Below are 17638 nucleotides of genomic sequence, written 5' to 3'. Positions count from 1 at the left end.
AGTACTTTTCTTGATTAATCGAGGACCGCCTATCCAGTACTGACGATGGCTAAATAGGCCAATAGGCTAAAACAGCTGTCTACCGGTGGCTCTTAAATTGAAATCCATTTGGGAATGATCAGAATAGTACTTATCTTATCTTATCTATTTATCTCTTGATTTTCATGGAATCATTTTGCTATATATATATATATATATATATATATATATATATATATATATATATATATATATATATATATATATATACATATACTGGGTGTCCCACTTTTTATGTGACAGGCAATATCTGGTTTGTTGAAGGAGATACACAAAAATGTTTCATATAAAAGTTTTAGGAGTTCATGAGAGCTATATTTTGATATAATTTTCAAATATACAGGGTGTTTGGTGTAGGTGCTACAGACGAAAATTCCATTTTTTAAAATAGAACGCCCTGTATATCATTACATATTCAGATGCTACGTTAAATTCTGATATCATTTCATGTTTGGTTTTTGAAATTCGGTTACGGCGTTGTTGAGTTATTGCTTGAAATGTAAAGTCTTGAGAACGACTATTATTTTTAAAAATATCTCATACAATTATTCTCTCTGCATCAGATCACATGAAAATTAGTCAAAATTTTGGGTGTTCGAAGTAATGGTTTCAATTTTGAGTTGTGGAATTCAGTCAGGAATCATTTTGAATATGAAACAATTGCGAAATTGAAAGAGGTGTATTCGAAAACAAATCTTTAATTAATAACAATGTAAATAATATAACTTGATAAATCATTTCATGAGAATGGTAGGTACCTAGAAATAAGTCATAAAAATTGTTCAAAGTGATGCCCATTAGATATTATACAGGCTTCGAAACGTCGAATCACTTCTCTCGTACAAGTCGCTCTTGTAATATCAGGCGTAATATCACTGCACGCTAGTCGAATTTTCATTTTCAGATCATCCACATTCAAAGGGGGAGTAGTGAAAACAATATCTTTTGAATAACCCCATAGGAAAAAATCAAGCGGTGATAAATCTGGGGAACGAGCCGGCCACCGAATTGGACCCTTATTACCAATCCATCTATTTGGGTACGTTCTATCCAGATATTGAGTAACAACCTGTGAATTGTGAGGAGGAGCACCATCTTGTTGCCACCAAATTCCTTGTCGTTCTGCTATGGGAATATCTTCCATCAACTGGATCAAATCATTTTCTAGAAAATGTAAATATCGCAATCCATTGAGATTTTCATTGAAAAAGTAAGGTCCTATGATGCGGCCATTGAACAATCCACACCATACATTAATACCCCAAGTAGTTTGAAAATTACTTTCGCGGACCCCGTGGGGATTTTCTTGAGACCAATAGTGACTGTTATGTCGATTCACAACTCCATTATTGTGGAATCGCGATTCATCGCTCCACAAAATTTGACTGAATATGTTAGGACTTTTATGTAATATTACCTGAATTCAAGCAATGAATTCAAGTCGTCGTTCAAAGTCCGTGGGTTTCAAACCTTGTATCAACTGAATTTTGAATGGGTGGTATTTATTTTCTTTCAGAATTCTCTGTACATTAGATTTACTCACACCGACTTCTTCTGCAAGAGTATGGATAGAAACATGTGGATGAATAATAATATAAGCCAACACATTGATCTCTAAATCTTCAGTTCTAACAGATCTCGTATGATGACGATGCTTTATAGTAGAAGGAAATGACCCAGTTCGCAATTTTTCTACAACTCTCGAAAAAGTCATTCGTGACGGAATGGGTCTGTTTGGAAAACGTTCTTGGTATAGACGTTGTGCTTGACGGCAGTTTTTCTGACATTCTCCAAAAATTAATAACATATCAATGCAATCACTTGGACTAAACGCGAAAGGCATACTGGAGTTTTCGCACAAAGAACACAGTTACTGTTTTGCAAAGAATCACTGAATCGAACTGACGAGTAGATACAATTCAACAACATTTGTTACTATGGCATCAACAAGCATAAGCTACTTGATGAAATTGTGAAATATAAAGCAATTCACCCTCAAGTTAGTCTCATTCTCAAGAATTTCAATATTATATTCAACTGATATCGATATCGTATCGTAGAGGTGAGAATAATGGTTTGTATTCAGTAGTAGTCTAGTTCAATTTAATAAAAGATATAGACTGGATTCGTGTACGAGTAAATAAGTTTTTTGAAACTTTATATTTAAGGAAAAGTGCAATAACTCAACAACGCCGTAACCGAATTTCAAAAACCAAACATGAAATGATATCAGAATTTAACGTAGCATCTGAATATGTAATGATATACAGGGCGTTCTATTTTAAAAAATGGAATTTTGGTCTGTAGCACCTACACCAAATACCCTGTATATTTAAAAATTATATCAAAATATATCTCTCATGAACTCCTAAAACTTTTGTATGAAACATTTTTGTGTATCTCCTTCAACAAACCAGATATTGCCTGTCACATAAAATGTGGGACACCCGGTATATATATATATATATATATATATATATATATATATATATATATATATATATATATATATATATATATATTCGATTCGATTTCGATAGCTTCCCTTATTTGTCGAATTCTTGGGTTTTGCACCTGTGCTTTCTGTTTTGTGGACTCAAAATTAATCTTGTGACCTGTTTGTAGATGGTGTTGAAAGAGGGCAGAGGAGGTTTGTTTTGTTCGTATCGAGTTTTCGTGCTCCTGGGTTCTGGCAGATATACGTCTGTTGGTCTGACCGATATATTGTTGTCCACAGTCCTCGCATGTGATGCTATATACTCCTTGGTTTTCTAGGGAAATTCTCTCTTTCGGTCTGGGCAGCCAACTGGATATCGTTTTTTGCGGTTTGTAGGTTGTCCGAATGTTTTTACGTCTTAGTATTCTCCCGATTTTGTCGGTCACACCTTTGATATAAGGTAGTGTCACAGATTGTCTGTCGTGTGGAGAGTCTTCTGTCGATCTAGTGGATGTTTTTTTGGTTCTTCTTTGTCTGTCGATGGCCTTTTGAATGATCTTTGGTCCGTAGCCATTTTGTCGCAAAGCATATATATATATATATATATATATATATATATATATATATATATATATATATATATATATATATATATATATATATATATATATATACATATACTGAATACTAGTAATAATTGTGCATTATTGACTGAATGAATTGAAAATATTCAACTTTTACTATTTTCAGTTGTGTTATGTGGAATGGAAGGTTACTCAGAGTTTATATCTGAAGAATGGATAAGTGAAGTAATAAGATGGCAAAATCCACATGGTTGCTATGAAAGCATTGCAAAAAACAAATCGAAGAGGACAAGTACACTCATAGACTATGGATGTTCTGATCATTCAACAGGATTGGGAGCTGCCGCCCTAGCTCTGTATTACAGATATTTTCATAACACAAGTTTCCAAAATCATTACAATACATTATATTCGAAATAGATAAACGTAATGTTAGGAATATATGTCATGAATCTTGAACTAATGATTTTAAAAAATTGTTATCAAATTATGAATATAGAAAAATACAGCGAAACTGCATTTTTTCATATGGTGATACAGGGTGTTTCCTAATTGAGGTACAAAACTTCACGACGAAAATCCCCACGTAATCAAAGAGTCATTTCCAGCAACAATGTTCACTGAACTTTTGGGTAGGAATGATTGTGACTACCTAATTGGCCCATTTTTCCTACCAGCAAGATTAACAGGTGAATCCTAGATGAACTTTTTGCGAGATCATCTACCCATTTTGTTAGAAGTGTCGGTACTTGTGAGAGGAAACATATGGCCTATGCACGACGGGGCTCCAGCTCATTTGATTGTTCTTGCTGTCAGCATCTTGACATCACCTACCCTATTCGCTGGATTGGACGTGCAGGACCTTAAATTTGGCCAGCTCACAGTCCTGATATGAAGAAAACCCTTGGGACGAAAAAGTTGTACTTTTAGTTGCTTGATCTAAAAAAAATAACTATAAAAAATCAGAAGGGCCACATGTTTTATTATTTGTTTCTTGGAAATTCCTACTTTAGAACTCAAAATTTACACTTTGATCTCGGAATTTTTATTTTAAAGTCGAAATTTCGAGATTAAAGTAGAAATAAAAGTTGAAATGTTGATGACATCTATGGGATCGCAAGGATGAACGAGGTTCCTCAAGGAGGTCGACCACCAACGAGATTTATCCTTTGTTTTCACTGCAGCTTTCACTGCAAGGAAACTGGTTGTGAACTGGAGCACAAACAAAACGCTTCATGATTCGACACCACACAGCGCTGTTTCGACCCGCCATTTATCTCATCAGTGTTGCTAAGCTGAACCACAAACGTATTCAATTCAACTATTCTTGAAGTAAATCTAAAGAAATGAACTTGTGTTAGTGCAGGAATCTTCACAGAAAATTTCCTGCATATGCAATTGGCAATACAACTGAAAGAGTCGACCTTCCATTTTGGAACGGGCACACTTGCAGACCGGTTTCGGGCTCATTAGCCACTCATCAGTGCAAAATAGTGACCATCATCGACCTAAAGTCAATGATATTCCATAATTGAAAATCGGGATTCATTCAGAGAATTTCATTCCTCTTCCTATGTTGGAGCGAAACAACAAAATGTCACTCCATCTAGTGGATGAGGTACTAACCAACTGCATATCCGTAATTTGCCCCATTCCTCTGAATAAGAAAGAAAAACTTTATTATTGTTCAATGGGCTATGCTTGAAGACTGGCAGTCAAGAAATCTAAAGAAAAGAACTTTAAACGTTCAAGCCAGTCTCTAATATACCTACAACCTACTGTGTAGGTATACTAGAGACTGGCTTGAACGTTGTTTAAAGTTCATTTCTTTAGATTTGTTGACTGCCAGTCTTCAAGCTAGGACCTACCTCCATATAACACAAAAGCTATGGACAAAATGACATATGTCATTTTATCCGTTACTTATGCATGTCGTTTTGTCCGTCGAGCGTTTTAAAACAATTAAATTTGTAAATGAATAAATAAAGAACTCTTTTTCTAAAAATAAGTTATAAAATTTGAAGATAAGTGTTGTGAGAAATAAAACAATTGCTACATAAACAGATAAAATAGCAAAAAACTTTTTCAGTATGAAAAAAAACTCGTAACGTGTGAATACCTGTCATCGGCCATGCGCCAAGACGAATGAAATGGATGCGTTCAAAATTTGACAGATCATTGAGTACCGTTATGGCCACGTGGTTTCACTGTCAGTTTCGTGTTTAAGTCCGCCAAATTCTAAATAACCCGCCTATGTCATTTTGTACGTATTTTCCCTACGTTTCATGATTCTTCGTGGTTAAAAGTTAAAATTATATCTGTAATTGAAATAGATCAGAATGAATCAGCAACTCCCTTTGGAATATGGAAGGCAATGAAGCTGCTGACTCCGTTGCGAAGTAGGGTGCTGCAAGCAGCTTCATCGGACCAGAACCTGTCATTGGCATCGCTTTAGGATTTGCCAAACAAATATATTATATCTGGAATTGAAATAGATCAGAATGAATCAGCAACTCCCTTTGGAATATGGAAGGCACTGAAGCTGCTGACTCCGTTGCGAAGGAGGGTGCTGCAAGCAGCTTCATCGGACCAGAACCTGTCATTGGCATCGCTTTAGGATTTGCCGAACAAACATTGAACACCTGAATGGCAAGAACATTTTTGGACTTCTGGCAGAATCTTCCAGGATTGGCTGATTCCAAGGCGTTTGTTCACCTTTCGAAGCTTGATAACAAACAGTTGTTGAACTATAGTTGGGATGATCTACGATGTCTAACAGGCCTTCTCACAGGTCACTGTCATCATATGCAGAGATTCGGACTGTGGGAAGACAGTGTGTGTCTGTTTGGAAAATGATGAAACAGCAGAGCACATACTTTGTGCCTGCCTCGCTGGGGACCGGAATAGGTATTCAGAGTTTGGCAGAGCCGTACTCTTACCATATGACCTGAAAAACCACTCACCGTACAGAATAATCGGATTCGTTAAGAAGCTGGGTTTATTTGGTCGAGTGTGAATAGGTGTCAGCCACAATAAGCCCTTAAGGGTTGCGATGGAGGGTCGAATATACCCACTCACTTACAAAATGTTAGCTTCTTTTACAAGAAGGCCTTTGATAAACCTATAAAAACACAGGTTAGGGGTTATTGTACATATTGCATCTTTTGTACTTCGGCCATGCCTACATCCAAAATGGTTGTTTGAGAGAACTTCAAATAAAAAAAAAATATGAATTTGTTTCTTCATGAGTTTTTCGATTATCTTGGAGACTACTGGCAATAAATAAATTGGTTGATAATTATCAGTGTTGTTATTACTAATTTCCGTCAATTCGGACTTTTACCTTGCAATAAATATGTATTGATTATGCATACCAATGTTATCTCATACAGGTATTTTTTTTTTCAAAATTATTCATAACATCCATCATTACTCAAGTTTTCGAAGTTTTCCAAAAAAATTATTTGGTGTTCTTATTATTGTTGCATTTTCTGTCCCGATTTACTGCCCACATAGCAATAGATATTCAAGGAATATTTCATGAATATACATTCAAGGATATTGTATTATGCTATGAATATGCCATGAATATAGATATCTCCTGGAGAATATTCCCTGGAAGTGCTCCTGGCGAACCTTTGATACATTCTAAGAATATTCCTTTGGGGATATTCTTGGAATATCTTGAAATATTCTTAGAATATGTAAGGTATATTCTATTGAGAATATTCCGGGAGTAGAATCCGAGGAATATTCATAAAATATTGGGGATATTCATAACTTATTGTAGGAATATAAAATAGGGAATCACCATAGAATATTCTAAAAATATATTTTATGAATATCCTAGGAATATTTGGAATATTCCAAGAATGTGACGAGTATATGCTATTAGGCACATATATATATATATATATATATATATATATATATATATATATATATATACAAGTAATAAAATATATAATATTCATAAATACATTTATTTCAGAAACAATATACATATATGACGTTTATACAAATATTGAAAATAAAAAATCTAATTCCAGATATTTATTCACTGAATAAAATATTCCTGAATATTGTCATGTTACAAATATTACAAATGTATTCAAATTAGGATGTTCCTACTCTCAAAAAAAATGTACACTGAAAAATATACTAAAATAACAACTCTCTGAATTCATCAGCGCTAATTGAAAAATAATAAATATATCATTTCATTCAAGAAGAAAAAATGTATAACATCAAGAAATGAGCGAGATATAGGTTTCTCACTTCAAAAAATAAATCCACAAATAAATTATTTTAAATGAGTGGTATGATGGGTTCTTCAATGAATTTCACTTACTCAAAGTTATCCAAACTTTGCTCACCAGAAGAGTTTTCCTGCTATTTGTCCAACATTAACGTTCATTATTACTATTTGAAAGTGGCACAATAAAATTGGAATACAAATCAAATAGATATTTTTCTCATAGGTTCCTCATGAACATTTACAACTTTTTATGACTTGGAGAACAACTTGTATTCCCTAGTTGAAAAGTACTCTTTACGTTTTCAGTTTCTTGGCGCACCGTCTTGTACCGGGTACCATTCCGTTTCCTTTTTGGGCATATTGATACTATCTTGAAAAAAAATGATAAAAATTATGAAAACGAATGATACAAAAGAGTCATTCACTTACTTTTCTCTACTGAAGATACACAACTAAAATCACTCTAGTTTATAAACATGTCAAACCAACAAATCCCACACACGAACTTTCCTCGGGCCTGAAATGAGGTGTTGTACGTTAAAAATCGTGGCTTCATTATGTCATTTACTTACTTTTCTTAAAGACTGAATATGTAACTCTACTGTTTGAAGATGCAAAAGCAAACTATTCGCTGTGCTGCAAATTGGACAGCCTCAAACTATAAATGGTACACTGAACATGAGAGAATTATACTTTGATACTGACACCAATACACCATACATTACACACGCAAACCTGCCATGTCAACCGCCATGTTAAATCAAATGTCGATTTCAACGCAAAGCTGCCAAGCGATGTCTGTCGCGCGCTACACTTCAATTGACCAATAAGAAACGTCCAATAGTTCACTTCCCAATTTCTCTGTTGCCAGGATTTGTCGCTTTGTAATTGAATAATTTCAATTACAAAAAGACAAATAGGATGAGAATAAACCGATTCATTGATGCATTGGTTCATTTATTGGCCCATTCGAATTTTTTTGTCGTTTCCAACAGTTAGAATCTTCGCGTTAAGTTCAAAAAGTTAGGTTATGCATTCGATTAAAATCTTCAAATATTTTTGTTTTTAATAATATTGAATTATTTCAATACGTTATCATAAGATAATTCAAAATTCCAGTAATACATATAATACAATATTCCAAAATATACCGTGGGGATATATTCTAAGGATATACCATATGGTATATTCGATCGACAATATTCTTTGAATATTCACGGGAGAATAATCTATTTATAGATATTCTATGCACATTCTTTCGGGAACAATCCTGACATATTCATTCAAGCATATTCTATGAATATTCTAAAGGCATGTATATATTCCAAGAATATTCTATGAATATTTGGAATATATACATTCGTTTTATGACATAGAGGGAATATTCCATGAATATCTGGTGCTGTGTGGGTGTAGTTAATGTAGTAAATTAATCAGCAATTCCATCTTTAGAAATTACGATTTTGTCATTTACCTATATTGATTCAATTTTCGTTGTATGTTTTTGTTTAGGACAAATTCCATTGATCACATTCCATAAATTATTGGGGGTTTTTGGAAATTATTTTATTATTGTAATTTTATTTTTGATAATTTGTTATATCGATGAAGTTTATACAAAACATTATGGGAAAACTGCCATAGGAAGGAAGCCATAGAGTTCAAAATAAACTCTTCATGAATACTTGTGATGTACATAAATATGCATGGAAGTTATTTTTCAGATACAAAGTGGAAAAAGCCCTCCCAGAACAACTAGTTTTACATGAACATTAAATTATACCAACATCATTTTTTTCTATTCAGTTCTTCCTCCCAAATGTCGTTATGGAATTGAATTAAATATCATCAAAGGAACGCTACAAAATTTATTATGTGCAAGAGTTGCAGAGTTGCCATATAACACTATCATCCCCAATGGCGGACTTCGAAGTTTCGGAATAAAACATCTGTCTCATCAGCACCTTCCTGGATAATATTATAAGATGAAGCACTAATTATATCGCCCGTTCCCATGTGAACCGCTGACCATGCTGAAGCAGAATCTCGCGATTCTGGGAAACTGATGTGCAAGCATTCTTATCTTCATGGGAAGAATACTTTTGTAATTCAGTTATAATTATGCTCTCATACTGTTAACATCAATTTTTGTTAATAAAATTAATTTTTAAAAAGGGACTTTGACATCCGAAAGTTATATTTGGCGCAGTCGGTAGGATACTCGAAATTGAACGTATCGAACGTGCAGTTTTCGTTTCAACGATTTATCGGGTATCGAACTTGTTGTTTTGTCTTGTGGAGGTGTTTGTGAAGGAGTGGCTCTTCAAACCTCAAGAAACCCAATCCATCGTGGACCTTTAGCTACCCTCAACAGGCAGATCATCGGGGAGTGGAACAGAATCGTCCAGTCTCGCAAGGAAGTCTTTCTGGAAATCAAAAATCGAGGAACCAGTCGTCTACCTTATAAAGGATGCTCAAAGTTCTTACAATTTTAATGTAAGTCGTAATTTTTAAATGTCTATTGATAACTTATCTCAAATTCTTGGAAAGTTAAATTTGAATAACAAAAACCCTTCAGCTGACTCTTCAGTTTCTTTGCCTAATTCTTCTAGTAGTTCAAATATAATAATGGCTAATCAATTCAACTCAGAATACCTTAGGTGTGTGCCCGAATTCGACGGCAACCCTAATGATTTAAATAGATATCTAGCAGTTTGTGATTCAATAATTAATACTTTTTATAATGTGGCTGAGCCGACAAGCTTTCAAAATGTTTATTTGCTGAACTGTCTCATTTCAAAATTATCAGGCAATGCTAAAGTAGTAGCCAATATACAGAATGTTTCAAATTGGAGAGAACTCAAAGATACATTAACCAGAAACTTTGCCGATCAAAGGGATGAAACTTGCCTAAACAGAGACATGGTTATGCTTAGGCAATCCCCTAATGAAAAGCCTCAACAGTTCTATGATAGGTGTTTAAATATATTGAACCTATTGTGCAATTATATCGACGTTCACGAAATCACACAAGAATCTAAAAGGTGTAAAAGAGATTTATATAGCAATTTGGCATTGAAAACCTTTCTTTCTGGGCTCAAGGAACCCTTGGGTACTACAATACGTTGTATGCAACCCAAATCTCTCAGTGAAGCATTGCAGTTTGTTTTACAGGAAGACAATGTACATTACTTCCAAAATTTCTCAAATAAGAATACATTTAGACCAAACTTTCAACCTTCTAGAACACCAATTCAGATCAGACAGCCAAATTCTTCTCCTGCCAATAATTATAGTACACCAAATAACTTTTTCAGACAGCAAAATCAATTTCCTTCACAACCAATACCAATTCAGCCACGAGCACCAAGCCAACCCCAAAAATTCTTCACCAACGCGCAAATTTTTAGACAACCATTTCAAAACAGAAATGTTTTCAGGCCCAATCAGAATCAGAACCTCACAAAACCTACACCCATGAGTGTATCCACCAGAAATACATATCAAACAAATAAACCAGTACCAATGAGTGTTTCGACAAGAAACGCCCCTAATTATCGATCAGGACCCTCAAACTCATTTCAAAACCAACCCCAAAGAAATTTTATATCAGAGGAATTATTTAATACGGTAGTTAGTGACACTCAAAATGAACCAAATTATAGCGAACACGAATATTACGCTGAAGAAGATTATAACGAACATTATGACGAATTTCTATACTGTGAAAATGAAAATCAGGAAAGTAACTTTGACAATTCCGAGGTAAATTTTCAGGAAATGCCAACCACGAACAATCAAACCTAGTTCCGCAAATCATTTCTTTCAATAATTCTAGTTCTAGCGAATTATCATATATAACATTTCCGGAATATGACGCAAAATTTCTCATTGATTCAGGCTCCACGAAATCTTTTATAGATCCAGAAATTGCTCAAAAACTGTTTCCAAATCTAATAAAATACGACCCGTTTATTGTTTCCACAGTTTTCCAAAAATCAGCTCATAAATATAGCGCATCTATGCCCGCTTCAAAATTATTTAATTTGCCACAACAAAAACATTTAAAATTTTTCCTTTTCAAATTTCATGACATTTTCAAAGGATTAATTGGTCTTGACAATTTAAAACTTTTACAAGCTAACCTAGATTTTGGTAATGGCTATCTTATCACTCCTTATGCGAAAATAAAACTGAAGTTTCAAAAAACAAAAAGCGATCTCAATTTAATTACGATTGCTCCAAGATCTGAGCAAGTGATACAGGTCAAAACATCAATTCAGAATGGTGAAATAATAATACCTCACCAACGCTTCCATAATTGTGAATTGCCAGAGTGTCTTACTGTTGCAAATAAAGGTAGAGCTCTCACTACAATTTTGAACAACACCACCAAACCAGTAACCCTGAATTTTTCAGAACCAATCGCTGTTGAAAAATTTGATAAGAACGAAATTCAAAAAATCGATTTTCATAATTTTGATGATTCCCCTAAGCAAAATTTAGATTTTTCAAAAATTCGATGTGACCATTTGAATGACGAGGAAAGATCTAAGATACTTTCGCTGTGCAAAGAATTCTCTGACATATTTTATTATGAAAATACCCCGCTGACTTTTACGAGCCGTGTAAAGCACCAAATTAGAACATCTGATGAAATACCGGTGTATACAAAATCATACCGGTACCCATTCATACACAAGCAAGAAGTCGAAAATCAGATCAAAAAAATGCTCGACCAGAAAATTATTCGGCCAAGCAATTCTCCTTGGTCATCGCCTATTTGGGTGGTACCCAAAAAGGTCGATGCTTCTGGGAAGCAAAAATGGAGGGTTGTTGTTGACTATCGCAAGCTCAATGAGAAAACGATAGATGACAAATACCCTTTACCTAACATCACAGATCTTCTGGACAAACTGGGAAAATGCCAGTATTTCACAACACTCGACCTGGCCAGTGGCTTCCATCAAATTGAAATGGAAGAGGACGATATTGAAAAAACAGCTTTCAATACGGAACATGGCCATTATGAGTACCTGAGAATGCCATTTGGTTTGAAAAACGCGCCAGCTACCTTTCAGCGCGTAATGGATAATATCCTTCGTGGTATCCAGAACGAAAAGTGCTTGGTATACCTCGACGATATTATTATCTTCTCGACTTCCCTCCAAGAACACCTTGAGAGCCTTAAATCTGTCTTCAACAGGCTGAGAAGCTCAAACTTCAAAATTCAGCTGGATAAATCGGAATTCCTACGAAAGGAAGTAGCCTATCTGGGACACGTCGTGACTCCCGAAGGTGTCAAGCCGAATCCAGATAAAATCACAGCCTTCAAAAATTTCCCCGTCCCAAAAACCACCAAACAGATCAAAGGATTCTTGGGTTTGTTAGGTTACTATCGACGCTTTATCAATAATTTCGCTAGACTAACGAAACCATTAACCAAATGCCTGAAGAAAGGCGCAAAAATTGAACATAATGCAGAGTTTTTGGAATGTTTCAATACCTGCAAAAACCTGTTAATCAATGATCCGATTTTGCAGTACCCCGACTTTTCTAAACCTTTTAATCTCACCACGGACGCAAGTAAATTCGCCCTAGGAGCTGTCCTTTCTCAAGGCCCTATAGGCCAAGACCTTCCAGTTGCATACGCATCTTGGACCCTGAATGACTCTGAGCAAAATTACTCAGTCATTGAGAAAGAGCTTCTCGCGATCGTATGGGCTACCAAATACTTCCGCCCATATCTCTTTGGACGAAAGTTCAATATAGTCACTGACCACAAACCCCTTCAGTGGTTATTCTCTCTGAAGGACCCCAACTCAAAATTGCTGAGATGGCGGATCAAACTAGAGGAATACGATTATACCATAATCTACAAAAAAGGCAAGTTGAACACCAACGCCGATGCTTTATCCCGTGTCGAAATCCACACTAAGGACACCAAAACCTTTTGGGAGGAATTGGATGACATACTAGACGAATCACAACGTATAACAAATCAAGGTGTCACCTTCAGTGGTCAAGGAAACCCAGTAAGTCGTTGCCTTGAAACCCCGGATTATCAACCCTCTTCCGATATTTTGATGATTGGAGAACCCAATCTGGACACTGAATATTCCCCCATCATGATTCCTCCTAACGAAATGCATGTAAATAATACGGACAACGAGTTACCTCCGAAAAGTCACACAGAAAATGACAATCTTTCTTTACAAGTTCAACCTGATACCGAACGTACAGGAGATGAACCCCTACCAGAACCCAGAATACACGAAGACAATGAATTACCTTCCACAGGTAATGGAAGAAATGACATTTCTTCACCATTGCAACCTAATATCGAACAAATAGAAGATGAACCCCTACCAGAACGCGAAAACCTTGAAGATGACACCATTCACTCAAATGCATAACAGAACCCTGTTGTAACAATTCCAATAGCGCAGTGTGCCGTGAACCTAGGGCTCAATCAGTTGATTATAAGCTCAGTTCTCCATTCTCCGGCCAAACCTAAAACTACCATTCTGTTCGAGAAAAAGATGAGAATTCATGTACAAATATCGCAAAATAATACAGAAAACAATATTTTGAATTTTATCAAAGAATATGTCGCCCCAGGAGTGCAGTACCATGTCTATTTTGAAAACCCCGAACTTTATGAACCATTTTCGGCAACAATTCAAAAATATTTCAAGTGGCCCTCTATAAAATTCAAAAGGTGTACCAAAAAGCTTCTGGACGTTACAAAAAAAGAAGACGTTCAAGAAATTATCAAAAACCACCATGAAGGTAAGTCAAACCACCGCGGTGTTGACGAAACTTTCGCAAGAATTAAGGAAAAACATTACTGGCCGAACATAAAAGAAACCATTCAAACATATATTAATCAATGCCTTATTTGCCAACAAAGCAAATATGAGCGAAACCCCATCAAAATGAAGCTCAACATCACCCCTACAGCAACCAAACCTTTCGAAATCGTACATATGGATACATTCACTATCGAAAGTAGAAAATTCCTCACAATCATAGACAGTTTTTCAAAGTACGCACAGGCATACCTAGTCAACTCCTTGACAGGTACGGAAATAGCCGACAACCTCATTCAATTTTTTTCTCATCATGGTATTCCCAAACGAATTATCGTTGACAACGGTACCGAATTCAATAACTTTCTCATTTCGGAACTCCTGGCTTTACACAAAGTCGAAGTTCATTTCACATCACCACACCATCCTCAATCCAATGGAATGATAGAACGGTTCCATTCTACCATTCTAGAACACATTCGTCTACTCAACACTAGAGGATTTTTGAAAACCCCTCCAAAAATGAAAATGTTGTACGCAATTTTGGCATACAACCACTCTATACATTCGGTCACAAAACTCAAGCCAATTGACATCATAAGTGGTCACATTTCAACCAATGATCCTTTCAATATTGATATTGATCGGAAATTACTAAATGATTACACCAATGATCACAAGGAACGATCGAAACTCCTCTATTCCAAAATAAACTCGGATCTAATAAAGCAAAAGGAAAAGATAGTAGAACGAGAAAATAAAAAACGCGATGATCCCATTGTATTCAAAACCAAACAAAAAGTTTACGTGAAAAAACATATTAGGCAGAAGGATGCAAATAAATTTCAAAAACCAACTCAAATCAAAACGGTCGATCATCCAATGAAAACAGTTTCTACGGAAAACCAACAAAAAATTCACATGGACAATTTAAAACGTCCCCTCAAAAAAATACCCATCTCCCATTGAAAATTGATTAATTTTTCAGATTATCTGGAACTCTCGGACTCCAGGAAAATATATCTAAACAAAACCTAAAGAACAATCCAGGACTTATTCCTCTCAAACTTGGAACAGCCAAAGTCGAAACGCACGCATATTCACTTATTCATTATTATGATTTAAATCCAATAATCGTGGAGGTAAATAAACTGAAATTCCATTCAAAAAATGTAAGGACACTTGTAGGCAGTCACAAAGACTACTCATGGGACACATCTAACTATTTAAAAATATTAGAATTTTCGGAAAAGGAGGTGACTGACAGACTCAACAATATTTTACCACATCCACTTAGAACAAAGCGCGGTCTTATAAACGGAATTGGATCCATTTTCAAGTCGATCACAGGAAATTTAGATTCCAACGATGGTGAAAAATATGACCGCCTGATCAAAGAATTACAAGATAATCAAAATAATCTAGTAACGAATATCAAAAAGCAAAACTCACTCTCAATCTCATTAATTGATCAGTTCAATAGTACAGTTCAGCAAGTGAAACATAACGAAAGGCTTTTGGAATCAAAAATTAATCAAATAGCAAAAATTGTTGAAAATCAAACGTATAAAGAAAACTCTATGTTTATTAAAGACATTTTGAATCAGATAATCAATACATTTGAAATCATAAATTCAATTTTGCAAGATGTTGAAAACTCAATACAATTTTCTAGACTGAACATTCTTCATCCTAGTATTATAAAAACAAAAGATTTGTTCAAAGAACTGCAAAAATTGAATAAAATCGTTGAGAAAGACCAACTACCAATTGAAATAAGTTTCGAGAATACTTTGCTTTATGAAAAAATTATTAGCCTCAAAAGCTATATATCAAATTTCAGAATAACCTATATCTTGCATATTCCAATTACCCATCCATCAAATTTCGATTACTATCACCTATTTTCTATTCCGATATTAACTAAGGGTCAGTTTAAGGCTGTTATACCTCAAAACAAATATTTGTCAAAAAACGAAAAATTGTATGCATTCTTGAGCGATCCTTGTTTGGAGATCTCCCATCGAACCTAGATCTGCCCATCCACCAACATCAGAGAGCTGACAGAAGACAATCCATGCGAAATCCAGCTACTCAATGTCCAGAACACCTCCACTTGTAAGCAGACTGTCATACATTTATCGAGACCAGCCATTAGACAACTAGATAACTCAAACAAATGGGTTGTCCTCCTACCGGCTCAACAAACTACCAAACTCAAGTGCCAGAACCAGAACGAAATCGAGAACCTACTACCTGGAAGTTATCTATTCGACATTCCAATTGGATGCCAGTTATCCTGTGGCAACCAAATCATAACCAACGATCACCAAGTTACCAATAGTGAACCAATCATCTTACCAGACTTGGAAGAAGGGAAGCCAGAGCCACCCAAATCAATAGGGATCCAACTTGATGACCTGAACCTGGACGAACTTCATTCAATAAAAACCGCAATAATGGAAAACGAACCGATTATATCTTTCAAAGACGTAGCACATATCCCAAGTTTTTGGACGATGTTTATCTACTTGGTCCTAGTATCAATCTGTTTGTACCTACTGCACAAGAAGATTGGCTTCAGAGGGTGCAAAACCAATGGACCATCCGAACCAAGTCAAGATATCGAGATGTCTAGGGTTCAACTTCCTCGCTGACCCTCCTACGTTGAATCTTCGGGGGGAGGAATTATATCGCCCGTTCCCATGTGAACCGCTGACCATGCTGAAGCAGAATCTCGCGATTCTGGGAAACTGATGTGCAAGCATTCTTATCTTCATGGGAAGAATACTTTTGTAATTCAGTTATAATTATGCTCTCATACTGTTAACATCAATTTTTGTTAATAAAATTAATTTTTAAAAAGGGACTTTGACATCCGAAAGTTATATTTCACTCATTTCATTCATAACATAGCGTGATTATTGGCATTTTCCATTGATATGCCTCTGTAAGTTGTAAAATTGAATACAAAAATGCCATATCTGGTTGATATCGATTTCGATCAAAAGATATTTGGGTTAATAGCTCACATGTAAAAAATGGTTCATATGGAGTTTGAGTTTCCACAAGATTTTTCAATGAATGTTTATTGAAAATTCATATAAACGTTATTGTCAAACATTTACGACAACTGCAATTTTACGAAGACTGGAAAAAGCTATACTCCGAGTTGGTTGGCCGTGATCGCCAAGCCAATGAAATCTGTAAGGAAGAGTTAAAGGTCAGGTAAGAATACGCGTATATAGGGAGGTGATAAAAATTCAGATATACAGAATGTTCAATCGAAAGGAAGAAATCACTAGTAATTAACTCTGACTACCTGTTCCTAATTGCATACATCATTGAATTCAGCTATTAGAAACGAAGTATTGCTCACCACCAATGGAATGAAACCAGACATTCTAATATTGTATATTCGAGGACAACTAGAACATTTCATACGATGCCTCATAGCCTCTGAAACTACCTACCGCTGACGTATACGAAATGCTGCAGGCCTAAAACC

The 17638-nt window shown here is 35.4% G+C and overlaps 2 protein-coding genes and 1 long non-coding RNA gene across 4 annotated transcripts in view; 2 read left to right on the top strand and 1 right to left on the bottom strand.

Annotated features, from left to right (window-relative positions):
- Nucleotides 1-3587, top strand: part of LOC111514165 (UPF0764 protein C16orf89 homolog) — a 77245-nt gene extending 73658 nt beyond the window's left edge. The window contains exon 4 of one of the 2 annotated variants that reach the window (XM_074178578.1): nt 3227-3587. In XM_074178578.1, coding sequence (XP_074034679.1) covers nt 3227-3480 — 254 coding nt within the window. In that variant the 3' untranslated portion in view covers nt 3481-3587. The remainder of the gene's footprint in view (nt 1-3226) is intronic. The other variant, XM_074178577.1, reaches the window with a different exon arrangement.
- Nucleotides 3588-7084: 3497 nt separating this feature from the next.
- On the bottom strand, nt 7085-8711 carry LOC141483759 (uncharacterized). The gene is made up of 3 exons (XR_012466273.1): nt 7891-8711; nt 7748-7835; nt 7085-7688 (listed from the first exon to the last, which is right to left on the bottom strand). It is a non-coding gene; the product is annotated as an uncharacterized lncRNA (long non-coding RNA).
- Nucleotides 8712-9319: 608 nt separating this feature from the next.
- Nucleotides 9320-16163, top strand: LOC141483740 (uncharacterized). Its single transcript, XM_074178541.1, has 2 exons — nt 9320-9814; nt 15119-16163. The coding sequence occupies exons 1-2, from the start codon at nt 9789-9791 to the stop codon at nt 16161-16163; spliced, it is 1071 nt and encodes a 356-aa protein (XP_074034642.1). The 5' UTR covers nt 9320-9788.
- The last annotated feature ends 1475 nt before the right edge of the window (nt 16164-17638 follow it).

Source organism: Leptinotarsa decemlineata, unplaced genomic scaffold (assembly GCF_025532065.1).
Source record: "Leptinotarsa decemlineata unplaced genomic scaffold, Ldec_3_MD MMD2_tig00004067_RagTag_RagTag, whole genome shotgun sequence".
In the NCBI taxonomy this organism is placed as follows: Eukaryota; Metazoa; Arthropoda; class Insecta; order Coleoptera; family Chrysomelidae; genus Leptinotarsa; species Leptinotarsa decemlineata.
The sequence above is the reverse complement of the archived record's forward strand: the minus strand, read 5'-3'. Positions and strand labels throughout refer to the sequence as shown.

Excerpts from the sequence above, each read along its gene's own strand:
- LOC141483740 (XM_074178541.1), top strand. The coding sequence starts at position 9,789 with ATGCTCAAAGTTCTTACAATTTTAAT. Across the intron at positions 9,815-15,118 it reads AAAGTTCTTACAATTTTAAT|ATTATCTGGAACTCTCGGAC; the intron begins GTAAGTCGTAAT and ends TTAATTTTTCAG.